At 32.1% G+C, this 21,270-nt stretch overlaps 2 protein-coding genes across 6 annotated transcripts; one reads left to right on the top strand and one right to left on the bottom strand.

Annotated features, from left to right (window-relative positions):
* Positions 1 to 637: 637 nt before the first annotated feature.
* LOC148279121 (uncharacterized) lies at positions 638 to 7,567 on the top strand. 2 transcript variants are annotated; one of them, XM_088230427.1, is made up of 7 exons: positions 638 to 2,231; positions 3,056 to 3,268; positions 4,137 to 4,342; positions 5,346 to 5,838; positions 5,974 to 6,865; positions 6,954 to 7,094; positions 7,280 to 7,567. In XM_088230427.1, exons 1-7 carry the CDS (start codon positions 1,647 to 1,649, stop codon positions 7,369 to 7,371), a joined length of 2,622 nt encoding a protein of 873 aa, XP_088086553.1. In that variant the 5' UTR covers positions 638 to 1,646; the 3' UTR covers positions 7,372 to 7,567. The 2 variants fall into 2 exon arrangements, with proteins under 2 accessions (XP_088086553.1, XP_088086552.1); XM_088230426.1 differs by having other exon boundaries at positions 639 to 2,231; positions 5,974 to 6,877.
* A 2,704-nt stretch (positions 7,568 to 10,271) lies between these two features.
* Ir40a (Ionotropic receptor 40a) lies at positions 10,272 to 21,179 on the bottom strand. Of its 4 annotated transcripts, none has more exons than XM_088230422.1 (9): positions 20,966 to 21,179; positions 20,093 to 20,186; positions 18,162 to 18,320; positions 17,576 to 17,726; positions 16,951 to 17,180; positions 14,221 to 14,386; positions 13,458 to 13,554; positions 10,622 to 10,857; positions 10,272 to 10,534 (listed from the first exon to the last, which is right to left on the bottom strand). In XM_088230422.1, exons 2-9 carry the CDS (start codon positions 20,105 to 20,107, stop codon positions 10,377 to 10,379), a joined length of 1,212 nt encoding a protein of 403 aa, XP_088086548.1. In that variant the 5' UTR covers positions 20,108 to 20,186; positions 20,966 to 21,179; the 3' UTR covers positions 10,272 to 10,376. The 4 variants fall into 4 exon arrangements, with proteins under 4 accessions (XP_088086548.1, XP_088086549.1, XP_088086550.1 ...); XM_088230423.1 differs by having other exon boundaries at positions 16,951 to 17,066; XM_088230424.1 differs by lacking the exon at positions 18,162 to 18,320 and having other exon boundaries at positions 20,966 to 21,073.
* Between the last annotated feature and the right edge of the window lie 91 nt (positions 21,180 to 21,270).

Below are 21,270 nucleotides of genomic sequence, written 5' to 3'. Positions count from 1 at the left end.
AAAATTAAAAAATACCACCCGTAGAGCAATAAATTATAAACCTACATAGGAGGTGATTTTCACAAAAATGTCGCTATATAAATTATCCAAACATTACGTACGTCAGTTTGTTTTTTTTTTTTGACTATGGCAATAATAATAATGTAAGCCATGGTCCTTACTTTATGGTATTTAGAATATTTACATGGGTATAATTATAGTCTGTGGTTATCATTACTTGACCTAACCTAATATTTATCTGCCAAAAAAAGGATGAAAATTAAAATATTCTTATTTCATATTTATTGTTCAGGTCCTTAGAGTATATACTTTAGGTCACGCATGTAAAACTACAATCAGCTGTTATTGTGTTGATATTTCAGATCGGATGGATTTGATATAAATTTTATTATTATTAAGTACACAAATAGGCTAGCAGCAGACCTATAAACAAACGTCACTTCATTTTATTGTTAAATGATGCACTTTATTTATTAATTATATTAATATACTTTTTTATTTTATCTGTGCTGACATAACTACAAAAAACAAAAGCATTTTATTTCAACTGTCACGTCCGCCAGATCCCAGCGCCCATTACAAGTTATCTGTAGTCTGTGCCCATTACGTAATAACGAATTAGTTGGCGATGAAAGTAGTCGATGAAAGTAGTCGGCGTAAAGCTCGCCCATTGGTCCATTTGTAGTCGAGTGGATTCATTCTTCTTCTTCGTATTTTCATGGCCTTTTCTCATCTCAACTTGGGTGTTCTGGCCAGTGTCGAGTATTTTTGTTTTTTACATATACACACATGTGTTAGTAATATAATATGTACAAGTTAGTATGTTAGTATTTAATATAATATAAACATAAAATAATAAAACATATTTACAGCTTTACACCATTTACAACTAGGTATTTACATTGGATTTTAAATACACGTTTATTGGGTAGGGACAGGAGAGTTAGAATATGAATAGGGAATGGGATATTAATATCAGAGAGGTCGGATAGGAAATCAGGATAACAATCATTTATGGGGCATCCAAAAAAAATGGTTTAAATCTTCCTCATCTAGCTGACATTCGCAAATGGCAGAGTCCCGGACATGGATTCTGAACAGGTGAGAACCATTTCAGCTGTGCCCAATGTGCATTCTGCATATGGAGGATGTCTCAAACTTGTTCAGAATCACTTTGGAAAACCAAGGCTTTTCTGTTACATTTAGTTTCAGTTGGAAAAGATGTTTACCCTTGGCTTGGGATGGGGCTACCCAGTATTCTGAGTGAATTCATTCGACTACATTACTGCATTCGGGCTTTCAGTCGACTACATTTACCCATCGAATGTAGTCGATTACATTTACCCATCGAATGTAGTCGACTACTTTCATTCGACTACTTTCATCGGTAGTGCCTATTATAAAATAGCGCCACAGGGTAAATAACGGCAAAGTAAGAAAGTACAATTTGAATTTAAAACAAACTCAACGGACTCATTTGAAAGCGGTTACTTGTTTTGATTTTTGATTTGATATCTCCGTCTGCGATTTGCATTATTTTCTCGGATAATATTATTAAAACCTTGTTTACACCTTTTTAATTTGAGTGACAGTGCTTCGATGTATTTTGTATGCCTATTCTAACGTTTTGACACAATTTGTTCAAAATGATTTCGGGAAAACGGGACTACAAGGCAGCGTATTCTCCTCAGCGCAAAAAAGTCAGAAGAAATTCTAAAGTAGGGACTCCAGTATTGAAACCATCACTATCCGGAACAACAGAATCTACTGCAGCCAATATCAAGGTAGCCATTCGAGTCCGGCCGCCAAATGACAGAGAAAATGATAACAAATGCAGACTGGTTGTCAAAACTCTCGATTCAAGAATGCTTATTTTCGACCCCAAGGAGGATGAAAAACCTTTCTTCTTTCACGGCGTCCAACACGCCACCCACAACTATACCAAGAAGGCAAATAAGGAAATGCAGCTTATGTTTGATAACGTCTTTGACATGAACGCCACGAATGAAGATGTGTTCAACGAAAGCACCAAGGATATAATTAACTCCCTCATGGATGGATATAATTGTTCAGTATTTGTTTATGGAGCAACTGGAGCTGGAAAGACACACACAATGTTGGGTTACCCAGCTTGTCCAGGAATTACCTATCTAACGATGCAGGAACTTTTCACGTGTATGGAAAATCATAAGGTGGACAGAGATTTTGAAATATGTGTGTCATATTTGGAGGTTTGTTTTATGAACTGTTTAAATTTTCAATCATTACTACAATAATAATAATGGTTTATTAACATGACAATTCATATCATTCACTGCCATTCGTTTCTCATTATGAAACAATCTATTCTAATACTACAAAAAATTGCACTACTAGTATTTCTTGATTTACACTTTGTATAACAATTTGTATATTGTATAATGAAGATAGTGTCAACTCTACAAAGGAAGACAAAATTTCTGTACCTCAGGGGATAAAACATTGGGGTCCACGTTTTTGCTGTTTTGTCGCAATAAGCTATTTTATATGTGAATAAAACATTGAAATCCACATTCATTATATGATTTTTTTTAAAGTTGAAATAAATATCTGGGGTCCACTTTGTTTTAATGCAAAAAACATCATTACTATGTACTTTTATTATTAAAATAATAATTATTTTTACATTGAAAGTTCATCATACTTTGTCATTATATCATTTGCTTAAAAAATTATGATGTTTTGAAAACTGCATAACCACAAAATCTTGATTCCTGATCATTTCATTCTATCTAACTCCCGTGGTTTAACCTTTAAGGTACAGATATATGCTCTTGATTCCTCTCTCTCTGCTAACACACAAATCCTACTAATTTCTCCTAAACTTTCTTTCAAACTCCTATTAGAATTTCTCAATATAATTTCATTTTAATTTTCCAATTTAAGCCTTATTAATGTATGTGATGTCAACTATCCAAAACATGACATGGCAAAACACCAACATCGTACACTCTATTCACTTTTTAAAATGTAGATACTTAGTCTTAAAAGATAAATATTGTTATATTCTTCCTAGGTATACAATGAAAATGTTCACGACTTGCTGAATCCATCCGGACCCCTCAACTTGCGCGATGGGACATATGGAGTAATAGTGTCGGGTCTGCATAGTCAGGGTATCAACACTGCCCAGGAACTCCTGAATATGCTAGACAAAGGGAATAAGAACCGCACACAACACCCAACAGATGCCAATGCCGAGAGCTCCCGAAGCCACGCTGTATTTCAGGTACAATATTAATTAATAAAATTAGATATTTAAATCACATAAAAATAATCCATCAACGATGCATCACCATACACAAAAATGTAATGAGGAAGTTGCTACAGAGAATTGTATGTGAAAAATGTATTCTTACACTCATTAAAAATTAGAACATTTAATTCATCATGATCGTAGAACGACGCATGTGAGTTTCTTCAATTTTAAATGAGAGCGGTTTAAAATCCCCTTTGACACTTTATGTCACAACTTAATAAGTACGAAAGTATATCATTTAATAGTTTTACATATTTTATTTTTTCAAACCGGGAATATAAAGCCTATACAACATTTTCGAGATCAAATGCAAAAGAAAGTCAGTAGCGCGTTTTTCACACATCCGTCATTGTTCCACGATCTCGGCAAATTGCATTGCAAATTTTCTCGAAAATGTATGAAAAAATTACTAAAAATGAAATACATTGAACTATGTCATAAGTTCTTTGGAAGTAACCGATGATAGTAGTGATAGTTTTACGGTTTCCGGGAAGCCAACTCACCAATTTGTGACATCACAAACGGAGTAATTTCAAAATTACGAAACTTAAAAAATCATAGCACTGATAACACAATATATAAAATATTTTTTTGAAAACCACTGAACTTCCTCATTCTGGTGATTTTTATGCATTAGTGCATTTATATAGACGATGTGCTTACTACACAACTGATTGCTTTTTTACAAATTTGTAACGATTTTTTAACAGGTTTACATTTTCCTTTCACTACGATGAGAAGGTCCAGAATAGGTTAAATAAATAATAAATACATGACTTAATATTGTGTTCTGGTATTAAAATAAGTACTACATATATGTTTTGAACAAATCTTTTAGGTTTATGTCAAGATGAGAAATAAAACCTCGGGGCAAGTGAAGATTGTAAAGCTGTCCATGATAGACTTGGCGGGGAGTGAAAGAGCCTCGGCTACTGGCTGTAAAGGAGAGAGATTCAAGGAGGGAGCCAACATCAACCGAAGTTTACTGGCTCTTGGGAACTGCATCAATCAACTTGCTGATGGATCCAAGTTCATACCTTACCGGTAAATTAAATTGTACAATATTGTTTTGATTAAAATATTTGTCTAAGATTTAAACTTAGTTAAAAAATAGTTCAATTTATTTGTGTAAGTTATTTGTCAATTATATTTAATTGATACACACTCACTGTTACTTTACTTGTGTTCATTATTTATCTATTACATTTCCTTGTTTATAAAATTCATTTAAAATTCAACCAAATTATGTTTTAATTATATGTAATCATATTTCACCAGGAATTAACATTCATTAAAAATAATTTATAGCTTATTTATTAATTTACCTATTTCATATTGTGTACTATATATCATAATTGTAATATATCATCATTGGAGACGAGGAACTAGAATCCTAACCGTCCATGCGCTCTATAGCTGCAAGACGTGCTGGGATATTTATTTATTTATACTGTTACAATTTTGTATTATTTTTTTTTGTACAGAATATATACTAAATAAACGTAGGGGTTTCCACATTTTGGTTGGTATTTAGGGTATCCCCGAACTTGTTGGTACCTATTCAGGGTGTTCTTTAAACCCTGTCACATCCGAAACCACGATGATCAGTATGAGCAAGAAGACATATTGGCACATTAAAATACATTTTTAGAACGACTAAAATCATAAAAAATAAAATATAGAAAAAAACAAATGGTTGCTTACTTCTGCGGGGGAGAAACGAGGAGGGGGAAGTCTTATACACCGTCAACCGTATGCCCCCCCCCCCGCTTCTTCCCTGCAGAAGTAAGCAACCATTTGTTTGTTTTATATATTTTCTTTTAAAAAAATTTCTTTATTTTAAATATTTTTTTAATATGCTAATATGTCTTGCCTATACTGATCATTGTGGTTTCGGATGTGACAGGGTTTAAACAGTATAAAAAATCAGGATATGCTATAATTGGTAGACCAGTGTAGTCATATACATTATTCAATTTGGATATGTGTAAAATAATATATTTTTATGTTTAATATCATTTTTATGTTAATATTTAAAAAATTATAGTGATTCCAAGCTCACACGACTATTGAAAGACAGCTTGGGAGGCAACTGTAGAACAGTGATGATTGCAAATATTGCTCCTACTCATCTCTCTTACGAAGACACTTACAACACCCTAAAATATGCAACACGCGCCAACAAAATACAACTAAGAATGAAGAAGAATATTGTCACCTGCGATAGCCATGTATCACAATACATCAAACGAGTAGAAGAACTAACTCTGAAGGTGAAACAACTGGAAGCAGAATTGGCGAGAGCCTCGCACTCTAAAACACCTGCCGTGGAAGAAATCCAATTGGTCAATAATAAACTTGCGGAAGATTGGCGCTGTCAGTTGGAAGCCGGTGTGAAGCCATACTGGCTCGCCCTAGAGACATTCTTCCACCGTCAGAGCAAACAACGCTGCCTTCTCGGAAGAGCTATGAGGAAGAGACGCGCCACTACTATAGTCGCCACCATGTGCAGCCATTTCACCGATAGCGATCTCTTGGAGGTTAGAATTTTGTTTTATTGAAACCTGGCCTGCACCAATTAAATAAATAAATTTGCATATTACAAACAATACATAATACATTCAGCTTTCTATTATTTCAAAATTATGTACATATCGTTTATCTTTTCTCTCCAGGCATGTCGAGATCAAACTATGATTCTTCAAAATTCTGCAGAGTCTCTGATTCACCAAGCTATGGATATGAACAAAGATTTGATAGAATCGTGGGACAAAATTAATTATTTATCCGATACCTACAAAACTTTAGTTCAAAGAGCTCTTAAAGCAGTTCCTACATTGGTCAACACTGTCAAATCCCTCGAAAATCAAAACGAATTAATTATTCTTCAAGCTCAAGATGAACATGCAAAGAATATATCCACTATGCAGTTTGAAGAAATTAACAGTTTCCATGACTTTATCCAAGATTCATTGAAGATGCTTAATAGATATTACCTCTATCTCAAAGGATATGATAAGGTCACTAAATCGATGACTGCTGAATACAATGATCTCATTCGTAAGGGGAAAACATCGAAATCAATTACATGGGAAGATGAACGAGAAAATGACCTGAATGCTAAATGCGAAGATGCGCATATGAATTTCATATTAAGATTAGATCCTTCTAATACCAAAAGCATTCCCGACTTACCGAAAATGAATATCACATGTCCCGATGATGAACCTCGGTACTCCCAAGAGACATTTGATTGCAACGTAACATTCAAAACCGAAAGTAAACCTCAAATACTCGATCAAATACTCGATCAAAGCATCGATATTATTGAATCAGAAAATGACTTGAATGCAACTCACACCCTCAACAATGATACAAAATCATTTGTTGTGTTCCCAGATTACAGCGCAACCAACACTTCTGCAAAACCTATCAATGCGGATATTCTCAATTCAACATTTGTATTGTCCCAAAAACTCAAAAAAGGTGAACCGCCTATCAAAAAACACACAAAACTCGGTGGTGTACACAAGCGAGTCTTGTCAGAAAAAACAAACTTCTTAATAGGTGATAATAAAAGTTAGTAATTTTTTCAAAATTATTGCTGTTCACTAAAACATTTTAATTATATATCTAAAATATGTTTTTCTTTTAGCTTTGAAGAGTAAGTCAGCAAAGTCTGCATCATACAGTAAACTGGTGATTGGAAACAATATATCCAATGAGAATAAATCAGGGTTTGGTTCATCTGTAAATCGTTTTCGCTACAATGAAACTGCCAAAAATAACATTCAGGGTTAGTTTTTTATTTTTTATTTAAAACAAAATGTTATTCAAATATTTTATATGCTTTAAAGATAAGTAAACTCTTCTGACCATTGTAGTTAATGCATCTGTTTCTGTATCTGTGGAATAAAATTGTTTGTTTTTTTTTTTTTAACATTTATAATGCTTCATTAATGAATAACTGTTATTTTACAGTCGGATGCAAATCTGTGCGTAAAGAACGAGGAGCCTTAGCAACTACGGGTCCTTACAACAGACCCCCAATAACACAACCACCTTGCAGATGAATATTACAATTACATTGCTTGTGAATTTAGGTTAAAAGACTTGAAGCACTTTTACAAAGAGTTTCTTTCATAATAATTTTATATTAAATGATACTACAATGATTTAAGTCTTCCAATAGACAGAAATAATTATTTCAGAAGTGCAAACTAAGTGATTTAAAAAATATTATATTCTCTGTATTATATTATGAGAGAGATACCTACTGAAGTAAATCAGGAGCTCAATCACAGATGGCTATCGACATGCTAAAAAACGTGCTAAGTATTTGAGCAATCACCACGAACAATCATGAACACGCTGAAGTTAAAGCGGTCGCGTTGCAAAACGCCATAGATAAGTTCCTGTGCGAGATTCAACCAATCCTCTTGAACTGACCGAAGTTGAATTTCGTTTTGCAACGCGACCGCTTTAACTTCAGCGTGTTCATGATTGTTCGTGGTGATTGCTCAAATACTTAGCACGTTTTTTAGCATGTCGATAGCCATCTGTGATTGAGCTCCAGTTGTGTTAAATTTTATTTCTAAATCAGGGCAGTGTTTGTCTTCCTATATCTTGTATGTTCTTACTTCCTCTAATTTAACATGTTAACTTGCAATATTAGCTTCTAACTTGTATTTCAATATGCTTAAATTTCTTTCGAGTCTATAACTTATTGGTCCAAACAATTTTTCAAAAATTCCACCTAACTGGGCTGGTATTCTGAAGGCTATCGCGGGCATAAAGAACGCTTTATGAACGTGAAAATTACGTGCTAACAAAGTGTTCTCTACGCCCATGATAGTGTTCAAAATACCAGCCTGAATATTAAAATGAGTATTTTTAATTACTATTTAAAATATCCATATTATTGATTTTGATGCTTAGTTCATTTTATAAAGGCTGTGGCCATTTCCTGGCTGCATATTTATGTTGTCTGTTTTTAAGTGTTTTTAAGTGTTTTTTTTATTTTTTATCCATAAATAGTTTGTACATTTTTTGTATGGTAACATATGTTATGCTTATTTAGATTTTTTTTAATAATAATTTCATGAACTTGATTTATATCATTTAACAATTAAAAGCCAATAAAATGAAACTTGTGGCAGGTTGGAAAAATGTAAATGTAAATGATATGTTTATATATACATAGCTAGTTAGATTTCAACTTTAATCATAAAAATAATAATGTCAACCTTTCTTTGGGCGCAAGTCTCGATATTAAAAAAAAAAACACTGCATTTAGTGATAATTGTATACCTATATGTAAGTTTGACCCTTAGAACTCCCGTTTTTATTGTGGTGCGATTTAGGATCAAGAAAAAAGTTAGTTTAATTAACAGTTATGTTAACAACACTGTTTATTTACTATAGTGATTTTTTTCTAGAAATATATTATGCGCTTGTTTCTATAGAAATATTTTTTCAAATAAGGTATTTAACAAAATAAACTGTCTTTTTCTCTTACTTATGAAGGGTACAGGGGAAAACAGGGTTTACCACAAGAACACGATTCTTTAGAAATTCATCTTTTATACTTTGATATATTTTTCAAATATGATGTCCATATTAAAGTTTAATCAACATCAATCTAACCTGCGAATATTGCTTGTTTTTAACCAGGCTGCATATTTTCAAATGACTATGGTTATGTGATTAATAATAATGATATATGTCATTCAATTTCAAGAAAATTAAGATAAACCTTATTTTTCCCTTGTACTTGCTACCATATTTTGGTTTTAAACCTGACCGTACATATATTTACATGTATACATTAAGTAAACCTATATAAACTAGCATCGGTTACTACATTTATTATACATTTTATAGACTACAGTAGTTTGGTCCTTTGCATAGCACAATGGCATGTTTGGCTACTCTGTGTGAGGTTCTGGGTTCAAATCCCACAAGGTTAATGTGAAAAAAATATTTTAAAGTATCTCTCTAGTTGGCCTGAAGCATAAAACTAATTTTGCTTTCTAGTAATAAATCATCGAGATACATTGATTGTGTAATATGTACTGTGCACAGTGCCCTAATCAATATATGTATGTTCTCGTACATAATAACTTTCAAATATATATTTCTATTACTACAGTATTCACCTCTCTTTATAAGGGCACTCATTACACTTTAATGCAAATATGTACATGCTATATATTAAACACCTATAACATACCATAGTGCTATGTATTTACTGTTTTATTTGTAGATATAAAACAGTATTCATAAATTAAATAATTTATCATAAAAACATTCATTCATTGGCGTTTCTTTAATCTCTTCTATAAATTTGACTTAAGGCTGTAGTTAGGTAAAACAAATGCAAAATTAGGAAATCATACGATTTTGCCATTTTAAAACTCATGTTTTTTATTGGGCAATAATACCTTCGTGACCTTCAGACCAGCCCTTTCGAAAGCGATTAGGGCTGGTCTAAAGGTTAGTCTAAAAGTCAATAAGATATTGTTTTAAATTGAATATTACAACCAGAATTATCTTCTTCTTTCAAAAAAAGATAATAAAATCCTATAAAAAAAGGTTTCGCTAAAGTATTTCAATATTTTTTTTTTTTATTATTACCGAAGGCATAATTTTAAGTAGAAATAAAGGAAAATGTATGTGATTTAAAATGCTTGTATTTTTTTTTTTCAAAAAATTATAATTTGTTTTATCTTCAAATTATTACGACAAATTTTTGTTCAATACTTAGTCTTTATTGAGATCCCAGATACTTAAGTTTAGTCTAAATTTGAAATGGAGTAATCTGCCGGTCTAAAAGTAATTATATTTTAGTTACATAAAAACTTTTAAGTATATTTTTTAACAGAAATACCTTTAAAAAATATTGTTTATATCTAATTTATGTTTTTTTATTATTGCGCGATTGAAAAAAAACATTAGTTTTAAAATGGCAAAATCATATGATTTCCTAATTTTGCGTTTGTTTTACCAGACTACAGCCTTAAAGTTAATTGTTCTTACAGTACTGCTTTCTACGTAATGTAATGAAGTAACATTTAGCTTATTCTATATAATCAAATTGAGTTTTGATATCTTTCACATTTCTCTCAGAGTATATCCAATTCCAAGCTCTCAACTGATTGAATATTCTGTTAATTGATATATTATATTTTTCTTTGATTGGTTTGTGCATTTTCAATTCATAAACAAGAGTAACCCCTAAAATATGAAGAATAATATTTTGATTAACATTTTATTTTTATACATAATAATATTATGATTGTTTGCATAAAATTTTACTATTACCTGATAACACATATCCAAACAAAAGTATATAGAAAGCCCCCTGCAACATTCTCATGCTGATGGCTCCTAATTGGGTTGGGGAGTTAATTCCATTACCAGAATTGCTTTTTGAACTACTTTCTTCTCCTAATATAGGGTTATTGTCTTCATTTGTAGGTTTATTCTCTATTCCCAACTTTTCATACTCTTCAAAAGTCATCTTTGTGAGAATTCCTGCCTCAAAAAGTTGTAATAGCCTACAAGAATTTCATACAATTTTAACATTCAAAATTATATTGACGGTAAAAAGGCTAAGTTGCTGATGCGCCACTTTGGGCGATATTGAGTTATATATTTCATTTTACTCAGAATTTTCAGCTGCATCGTATGACTGCCATGGAGATCGGATGTCAATTTTGGCACTTACGTTAAAAACCCTCTCATATGACGTTCACAAAATGTATAGATTTATATCACACAAAACTGCACTTTTTTTTAAGAATTGTCATTTGGGTTTACTTTAAAAAGTATTCTTGGACTCCAGCAAATTTTACTTATTGGTAAACAAATAATGTTATCACATCAAACATTTTACTTCATATAGAAATGAAACTTGTATATGAACTAATTAACTTTTAAACATATGAAATATGAAGAAAACAGCAGTCATTTTACCCATTTTTTTGTTGCATATTTGGCGTTTCAGGCAAAAATTTTCTTGAGTCAAATAGGGATTTTGTCATTTAAGCAAAATAAAAGCCCTTTATTTTTTTAACAAGGCTGGCGCTTCAGTCACACTCAGATCAGTTCAATATGGCGGACTTCAAATGCCGACTGGCATTTAAATCCTAGATTTCAACGCATGTGAATGGTCATAATGATTCATGTCCCGGTCAAAATAAAAATCGGATAGTATTTGCCACCACACATTATATTTTATAGGCTAAACATCAAAATATTGCCACCATTCAACTAAATTATATTTTACTAAGGCATACAAATATGCCTGTGGATTTATGCATTCGGTTATAGAAGACAGTACATAAAAAAAACATAATCTGGGCTCCATCACAGTGGTCTACAGTTTTTGAACTTGCCAGAAAGTCTCCCAAGCCTTATGAGTTAGAAATCCTTCTTCACAAAGATTTTGGTCGATGGAGTGCTGTATCTGAGAAATTCTTCAAAGAAAATTTGACTGGAAAAATTAATTGTATCCCTATTGCTACGTTTAAAAAATCTGCAGCAAATAAAACAAATGTTAAGTATTCAATGTATCAAAGACACAAATAAAATCACACTAAAAATTATATAAATCCCGCGTACCAAAGGCAAAGTACAATGATTTAGTCAAATTATGTTCCAACCATGTTACACCTCAAAGGTATAGGGTTAAATTTAAAAATCTTACATACTCTTATAATAATGAAAAAGACACTTATGGAATCAAAGTTTGTGGTGTTTCTGAATATTAAGTTTTTATTATATATATATATATATTAACAACACACAGGTGGCTCTTAGGTTTCCCGGGGCCTATGTTATCTGTGGGAATGCTGTGTGGGGTATGTTATGGTTTTTTTTGTTAGCGAGTTTTAAAAACCAATACATATTTTGTTTATTACTGATACATTCCATCCAAGTTTTTTTCAGTTTTTAGATTATTCCTTGATTTCTTAAAATCTTATCTTTCATTTTTATTTTACCTCCATCCACATCCAGATGGTGCATAAGCCACCGCATCGAACTGATGCGGTGTGAACATGATTACATAAAGGCTAGGTGATCAATTCTGCCTTCCGGATTCTTAAATCTAGTATTGGAATATATTTGATAGGATACAGATGACGCAAGATAAGGAGCTCAGGGTGAAGGAGATTAACGCTTTATGGGAATGTAAATGGAGGAGCTTAGGTGTAGAGAAAAAGGAAATTAGCACCGTTGGCTAAAGCACTCAGGGTTGTATACATGAGTAGGTAGTAGTAGTAAGAGTTCTTTGAGGTAATCTTATTAATAAAAGTAACTGGTAAAAAATATTATTTATTCGTATTTGACAATAAAGCTTATAAATCACATAAATAATAATTATTCTTTTTATAATATGAATACAATTTTTTAAAAATTGTTCCAAAACATCTATCTTTAATATATTAAATAAATTTCCTAAGAATACCAACTGGATTTTGAAGCAATTATCCTTAAAAATATTGGATACAGCGATGTTAGGAATTAAACCTTTTTGCTTCACATGTCGTTACAATAACCATGGTGCTTCAGAAGTTTTCATCACATTGAGAATAAATTGTCAGTTGAGTATCAGCAAATTAGTCCATATAATATTTTTAAGTCAATTTGCTGAATCACTAACATTGGAACCTAAGTATTCACAAGGTATCTATATATATAAAAATAAGTTTTATGATATTCTTACCTACATAGTTAAAGAATCGTTTTAAAATGAAAAAACTTGTGCTCACTTTTACTAAAAAAAACTTTGATTGGCTCTCCTGTAAAACTTAATTTATGGCACATCAGTCATTTAGCCTTTTTACCATCGATATATAAAATATACATAATATCACTCGGAGTAATAATTCGCTAAAGAAGCCCTTTAGCTCTATTGCATAGAATAAAAGTGTTCTGAATTTTTGGTTTGGTTTTTAGTTTAACAAATGTTCAACGGATGGTTTCGGTTTGCGCTTGCAATTCTCGACCTGAGTACCTACGGCCTATTGTATTGCTTTAAACTGTAGCTAATTTTGTGGTTGATATTCATTTTTTGTCCATATAGGCGACTATTAGTTAGTGACATATTACTCTAAGTAATATCATATTGTAATGTAACATTTGCTTTACTTACACTTTGTTAATGTTTTGAATGTAAGGACACCCCACCTGAAGTGCAATAGCAGAATATCGGGTGTATAATTTCTCACTCAGTTGGAAATTCGAGGCCCCTGTGTTCAAAATATATTTTTTTAAATATCCATTATTTTGTCAAATTAATTCATTTATGTAATACAAAAAATATAACTGTCAAATGAGATTATTCTGCTTGATTTTAGTGCCATTTATTGTTTGATGTTTTTTGTTGCTCACAATCTGCCTAGGAATTGCTAGAGAAACTTTTTAACATGATGCATGCTGTCTGGAACTTTAGTCTATACTCGTTCAAAGTGAAATGATGATAATTCAACTCTAGTAGAATACCAGTACTCCTATATGAATGCAAATCCTGAGTACACCAAACTCATGAGTTTTAAGAATAAGTGCATAGGAAGAATATTAGGTATAAGGTGGTTCAATTTCATAACTAACATCGAAGTCCAAAAAAGGATGCAGCAGCCTCCTATAATAAGCGTTTTGAGGGTATGGCGGTGAATGTGGTAACCTTAGGAAAACCTTAATCGATGTTTCCTCTTCTTCACACATGCGGGATCCCGCCATCCTGGAAGGCCGTCGATGACGATCTTTCAGCTTTATTCGGCGGAACTAAAAGATTGCGGGATTGACGTGGGAGGAGGATAGTGTTGTTGTGCTAGGGTCTCCGGGGGCATCTGGTAATATCCACATGCTACACTTAGGAGTGTGTGATAACCACCATAAATAATCTGAAAATTTACCAAATCTCCTTGTATTGAAGTAAAGTGTTTCTCTGCCAGCAAGAAACGCTGTGGGAGCTCTATTATGGTAAAGAACTCGACGTACTCCTTGCTCTACAGAATGTACAGTTATAGTTTCCTGAAGTTGCATCAGTTTCCATAGTCTTCCATACACCCCGGTTCCATTCTTAAAATAATACATGTAAATCATGTTTAGTTCATTAAGGTGTTTTTAGTATTACTATTTATAAAAAAATTGTCCTATAGATCTTATGTCTTCTTTTCCCTTACTGTCCCAAAAACATCCGCGTGTTATGGTGCTGTGTAGTCATTATACATGCAAAAAATTAGAGTTTTAAATCGGAAAAATGTAATATTCGTAGGCAATTGCTTAAATTATTTATAGTTGATAAGTGATGATACTTTTAATCTAATTTCTAAAAACATAAAAAAACCATTAGCTTATGCTCGCGGCACGGGCATTAGAACCGCCCCTGACGAAAGTCGGGGAGCTACTAACTAGCATCTGGGAGAAGTACATGTGATGCGTGAAATTATCTCTCGCTCCCAAATATACCTGTATTATTAGAATTATATATTAGGATTTAGGATTATTCTTTTACTACATACTTCGAAACATGCAACGCATTGGTAAACTTTCTATTGTATTGGTGATTTATCTTGGATTTTCGTTAAATGCCTTTTCTGTTTCAAGCATGAATTATTTGATAAAAAAATATTATAACCGTTATGTAAATGTATAATGGAGGAATACTGAACATCTTTACCCATAATTTATTATATTTATGGAGATATTAAAGTTATTAGATGCATGTACTAGTTTCACATCACTGGAAAGGGAGAGTTAACAAAAAAACATACAACATTTGTAGTGGCATTCAACATTATACTTGATTGATATAGATATTGAACTCTTATGGAATAAGAAATCTCTTATATTATCATTACTTTTGGAAAAATACCTATTCACTTCTTCATTTTAACCAATAAGAAATGAGGCCCTAAGTATCAAAGATGGCCAAACGACCCCATACCTATTTTTCAGAAATCATTAAAATCTATAATAGATATTTTAATTTAAATGTTAACAAGAAATATTTTACATTTTATACAATTTGGTGGCATTAACACTTTTAACAATTGACCTAAAGGTTAACATTACAAGAAATGCTAATTTTTGCGTTTGGCCGTTCTTGATAATAATAACACTTTGGCTACTTCTGAAAGTATTAATCAAATTTGTCATGCTTGATCCCAAAAAATATTATATAATAGGGTTAGAGGTTGACATAGTTAAAACATTTTAAACGAGTATAATCAAACATTTATTTAGGGTATGAAACCAAAAAAAACATGTTCTTTATTAAAAGAAACAAAAACTTTTTCATGGGTAAAATCATACATTTGTTAAGATTAATATGAATTATAAACAAACAAAACAAACTAAATTTTCTGGTAACATACATTCACACTCTTTATTACCGGCTAACAAGCATATTATTTGGATTTCTTTCATCAATTATGTTTCTATACCAAAACAGATTGTTACTTTTTTTCCATTCGTCACCAAAGTGCTTTTTTAACAGGTTTAAAACGTCTTTCGTCCTTCATGGCTATTCCTAAATTCGAGAAATTTAGGAATTATGTCAGTAACACATTTGTTTTTCTATTGATGCTTCTGCTTCTATACTAATATTATAAGTTAAATCTCCTTTCACTAAAATTATTTTAGAGTTTTTCAGAGCAAGATGAAGCGTATCAACTCCTTGGAAATTTAGATTACTCAACTTGTTATATATTGCGGAAAGTATTTAATTCGAGGATTTTAAGCGTTCATGTTCGCACCAAGTATATATTGACACGTTATCAGTTGTTCTTGATTTTGATGATCTTCTAACAATCATTAAGTTATGGCAATAGAATTGTCTGCTATAGTAGGCTTAATAGTAGATCTAATGATCAGAAACTTTGGGGAGGACCTAATTTTTCTGGCAGTCGGCGGATAGAATCAGAAGGCCTGGCATCTCTTCTTTGAGAGCCTCATAAAAACCTTGAGAATGTTTTAGGTGAACATTTTTTTGAGTAATCAGATTTTTTTAAATTATTGTGTTTTTCATTTTTTATTGGTTCTGTTAGTTCCAAACACTTGGAGCAAGCATTGTTTTTTAATACCCAAAATATTGAGAAAGGTACCTCCGTAAACTGTTGGTGTGTTTCCAGCTTGATTGAGAACATAATATGAAAATATTCTTAGGAGGTCTTTCTCCTGTGAAATTTAATATTTTAGGCGTATGTGTTAGACAATACTTTAGTATGTTGAGTCTTGGCTTCATTTTTTTGGAAGAGAGAAAAATAAATCGTGAAATGTTTGTTCGTCAATCATCTTCAACAATTTACATCTCCACTTTTTATTTCTATGCTCACATAAAGGATACCGGGAGATGAATTTTGAAGAATATTTAAAACAAAATACATAGTAAATATGGCTCTAAAAGGTGATATATATGTGACATGTTTTTAAAAAAAAATTGTTATTGGCAATTCATCCTACAAAAGATGATTTCTATGTGACATGTTCCTAACAATATTTGGACTGGGCCACAGGGGGCCTCAAATATATATGTAGGTAGGTACTTAAGTGAAAGCCACTATAATCCAAAATTGTTTCATTTCTATATAATTGATTTATAATTTTTTTAATGAAAATTACAAGCAAAGAAAAAAGGTTACCTCTAATTTGGCCAAGGAAGAGCTGTGACTTTCCACCAGAAGTTGATACTTGCCTGTTCTCATAGCATTCTCGAGAGCAGATAGAGAAGCCAGAGGCGACTCCAAAGTAGGCCGTGCTAGGAGAGAAGTTAGTGTAGCGGAATACAAATCACTCAGGACATATGTAGCTGCCAGTGACAATAGCAACACAATGGCCCGAGCACGGGTGTTCTTTGCAGGAAATCTGCCACCTTCACAATTTAAAGGAAATAAACTTAGGATATCTAACACATTATATATACTAAGAATTATACGAATACACAATATGTATTTTAGCTACTTTACTTGCAACCAATAAAACTAACGCATTCTTGTTTGCCATTAACATTTTAAACTATGCATTACCATCCAATTTAAATCAGTGAGGAATGAGGACTATAACAGATGGGCATTATTTATCGAATTTCCTAGAGATTTTAATTTTGTTATTGTTTTACGTAAACGCCATTTTTAAAAAACCTATTCTTGCAGTTACTTTTTTATGGATGATGTACATCCTGCATATAAAATTATGTAACTAGGTTAAGTTTTCTACCTCTAAATATCCTGCTTTTAAATATGTAATACATAAAAACAATATAATTACATTGCTTCAAAAAAATAGACATGGTGAACCAAGCGCACTTGCTAAGTGAAGGCTTAGGAGTATTGTGAGGGTCCCAAAGAGAGCGACCTGCAGCTGCCACCCACAATGCTGGCCCACTACCCACTACTGTCAACAGGATAATAGGCCATACCTGTCAAATATAATTTATTTATTTATATTAATAAAACTATTGTTATGCATCATCATGCTTTTTCCCATGTGGCAATTTCTTCCATCCATTCTTTAACATAAAGTATAAGTACATTTCATAAATAGAATTAACTTTAGCAAAAATCCTAAATTTCAGGTTAACCCCTTTTTTATTAATATATGAGTTTTCATTATTTACCCAAATATTTAAATTTTTAGACCATTTTCTAAAAGTCTTAAATAACTTGTGTTGGAAAAATAGGAATGAAGTAACGATAGAGTGGGATTCGAACCCTGGACATTCGATCCTAAAGCCCACAATATTGCCACGGGACCACAACCCGGTTATATCTTCCATAGGTTTATCAAATAAAATTTTCTGAATTGGATTATGTTATGTTATCAAAGTAATTAACATGAATAGTTATTGCATAACCTGCCAACGAAAAGGCCTTAGAAGCGCCAAAGCTTCACTGAGGTGACGCCGGGCGTGGGTAACAAACGCTCCACCATCCGCAAGTGTAAGGAAAGAAAATTCAACTCCACGTTGTCGTTCCCATGACATTGTTACGTCCCCCAAAAACAAGTCTGCCTCCTAAAATGAATTTTTATTTCAATTGTTGGCAGTAAAACGTTTAAATTGTTTTATTATTAAGTAAATCATCATCATTCTCTTTCCGCACCCAATGGTCCATCGGGCATGCATTAATACACCAATCACAGTGTATCTTGGTCATTTTTGATGCATGAAGGTAAGATAACCAGTCTTATGCTTCAGGTGCCAGATCAGGGACTATGAAATATTATTTTTTTAAAAAACCTTTTTAAATGAACATTTATGTCAGAATTGAACCTGAGACCTCTGGCATGGTAGATAAACGTGCTGACCATTTGACCACCAGGCGATTAAGTGGATGGCTTATCTCTAATTTGGTGTTTTGTCAATGTCAAGTTAATGATATATCATCAAGATCATAGAACAACGACGCATGTGATTTTCTTAAACTTGACATGACATGGTTTAAAAAAAAATTTAGATTACGTCACAACTTAATAAGTACAAAAGTATATGATTCCATACTTTGGCTGGTTATATATATTTCTTTTTTTTCAAACCTAGAATATAAAGCATTTAGATAACCTCTTCAAAATCTGATGTAGTAGAAAGTCAATGTCGCATTTTTCACACATCCGTCATTGTTCTACGATCACAACTATATAGATATAAATAATGTGTATTTTGAAGAATTCTTATACGAGTTTGAAGATATAATATATAGTTTAGGAGAATTTGTATGTTTGTATGAAGGGGGGAGTGTAAAGATAGTGCGGGAGAAAGGGCATTGAAACATTGTATCAATCTATGAAGAAACTGTACATTAGACAATTTTTTTCAAAATAGTCATTCACACATTTCTGGTCATGCGGTTACAAGAGGAGATCCCAGCAGAATGTTTGTACAAGGTTTTCCTGTAATTTAAATTATTTAATACCAAAATCACATCCGACTTTTGCTAAAAGAAATTTCTCTTTTGTGGCCCCAAGAGTGTTCAATGTCCTAGATGAACATATTAAGTTCTACAAAACGAAAGCCATTTTCAGGAGAGGTGCACAAGTTTGATTTTTTTCTAAAAGAAGAGACTATTGCAGGAGACTGCTGCGAGATTTGACATAGATTTATACACTATTAGACGTGTTGTCCAGATGTTCATTGAAATATATGTTTATGTTATCATTTTGAATTATTATTTTTGCTATTTTTAATCATGTACATGCTTCCACTTTCCATTAAGTTGTATCCCTACTCAACACAGGGCTCTTGGCCTCATAGAGTTAGAAATATGTTTTTTTTTTTTTAATATATATTTATGTGTATGAATAAAAAAATAAAATAAATAAATGAAAGGAAGGTAATCTATCATTTATAAAGCAGTAGAATTGTGGTTGAGATTCTCCATACCTAGAAGGCACTCACACATTGGAGAGTCAAATAAATATATTTTATCCTTACTAGGTGGAATCTAATTAGTTTAGTAATAGTTTGTCAGTGTGACAAATGATTGACGTTTCTTGTTCACTGAAGACATCCCTTTTAAACTTAGAGTATATACATCTATACTCTAAGCTTTTAAACCAATGACTCTTTGGTATATCTGATTGAATCAGATAATGTATTTCCTGTTGTAGAGTTTCTTACTATTCCACTGTTCTGTCCATTTCATTTTTACTGAATATTACAGACGGAAAAAAAACCATTCAATAGGGTTAGGGATACATTATTATTTTTTTGTTATATAATGTATTTTTAAATTAATAAATAAAATAAAAATATTTTGCATCTCCTCTTTATAATTGAAATTTGCTTACCCTACGGTAGATCATTCCTAAAACACCTCTAAATGATCCATTGGCTGAAATTCCTGATCCTTGGCTGTGGTGGGGTGGATCAAAATATTGTATTCTAAAAATACATGGCATTATAATATTATCATGTTGTAATAATTCCACTATAATATTCAATGTATATCAAGCGGAAAAAACTTTTGGAAACTATATTTTGAAAGGAGAGCACATCAAATAAATAATGATTTATTTACATTTTTAAATGTTTAAAAATATTGATTAAACTTCTTAGATTTTCACGGCCGTTAAGATTCACAATAAGTTTTTCTGGGTTATTATGCCGTGTGTCGTTTGACTTTTCCCTGATGTTTCGGATCGCGTTACAGCATCCATCCTCAGGGTTGATGTTCAACATCAATTGTTTATTGGTGTTCAACATGTTATTGGTGTTCAACATCAACCCTGATGATGGAAGCTGTAACGCAATCCGAAACGTCGGTAAAAAGTACGAACGACACACGGCATAATAACCCAGAAAAACTTATTCTGCACTTTTAAAATATTATTTTTACATATCATATCTCTTAAGTGATTTATTTTTTAAAAAGTATTTTTTATTTCTAATTAAGATTACACAATTCTGTTTCAACAAAATACACTTCATTTTTTTTTTATATTAAATTTTTTTCTTTTTGCTACCAATAAAAAATATGAAAAAAAATAATTCATCATCATAAGGTATATTTTTAAAATTACCTCCTTACATTTTGAAATTAATAACATAACAAATATTGCCGGCACAATGACGAAATACCATAATTTATTATTATGAGTAGCAGTTAGCGGTATATTGTAGGTAACTACTTAAGTTTTTTACTGTTATGTGGTAACACTTACTTGAAGTTAAGTTTCGCTGCCAATAAAGTTAAAAGTTGATGATCTCTGCCGCCAGTTACCTCTAGTGATGAATTATCAAGTTGTTTTACAAAGTACCACGGAGGAGCCTGAAATTTTAAATGCTATTTTTCTTTATTGTATCGTTAGTCTCTGCCGTTTTCCCGTTTGCCGTTTTCCCGTAAGGGTAGGAAGAGAGGATAGAACGCCACATCACTCTATGTTTGCATTCAGATCTCGCTTCCTCTACATTTATAGATCTTCTTATGGACGCGCGCCGATTAATCCGACTTTTGCCATATCCATCA

This window comes from Micrasema longulum, unplaced genomic scaffold, assembly GCF_059751315.1.
Source record: "Micrasema longulum isolate JH-2025_06_02 unplaced genomic scaffold, ASM5975131v1 h1tg000759l, whole genome shotgun sequence".
Taxonomy (NCBI): Eukaryota; Metazoa; Arthropoda; class Insecta; order Trichoptera; family Brachycentridae; genus Micrasema; species Micrasema longulum.
Note: the sequence above shows the minus strand (reverse complement) of the source record. Positions and strands in the feature narration are given on the sequence as shown.

What these genes read in the sequence shown, in the direction of transcription:
- LOC148279121 (XM_088230426.1), top strand. Translation starts at nt 1,647, where the DNA reads ATGATTTCGGGAAAACGGGACTACAAGGCAGCGTATTCTCCTCAGCGC. An exon ending in TATGTGTGTCATATTTGGAG is followed by an intron (nt 2,232 to 3,055) that starts GTTTGTTTTATG and finishes TATTCTTCCTAG; the next exon opens with GTATACAATGAAAATGTTCA. An exon ending in GAAGCCACGCTGTATTTCAG is followed by an intron (nt 3,269 to 4,136) that starts GTACAATATTAA and finishes CAAATCTTTTAG; the next exon opens with GTTTATGTCAAGATGAGAAA.
- Ir40a (XM_088230422.1), bottom strand. An exon ending in CTTCCTTGGCCAAATTAGAG is followed by an intron (nt 14,387 to 16,950) that starts GTAACCTTTTTT and finishes TATTATTTTAAG; the next exon opens with AATGGAACCGGGGTGTATGG. An exon ending in CTTCAATACAAGGAGATTTG is followed by an intron (nt 13,555 to 14,220) that starts GTAAATTTTCAG and finishes TTTTGAACACAG; the next exon opens with GGGCCTCGAATTTCCAACTG.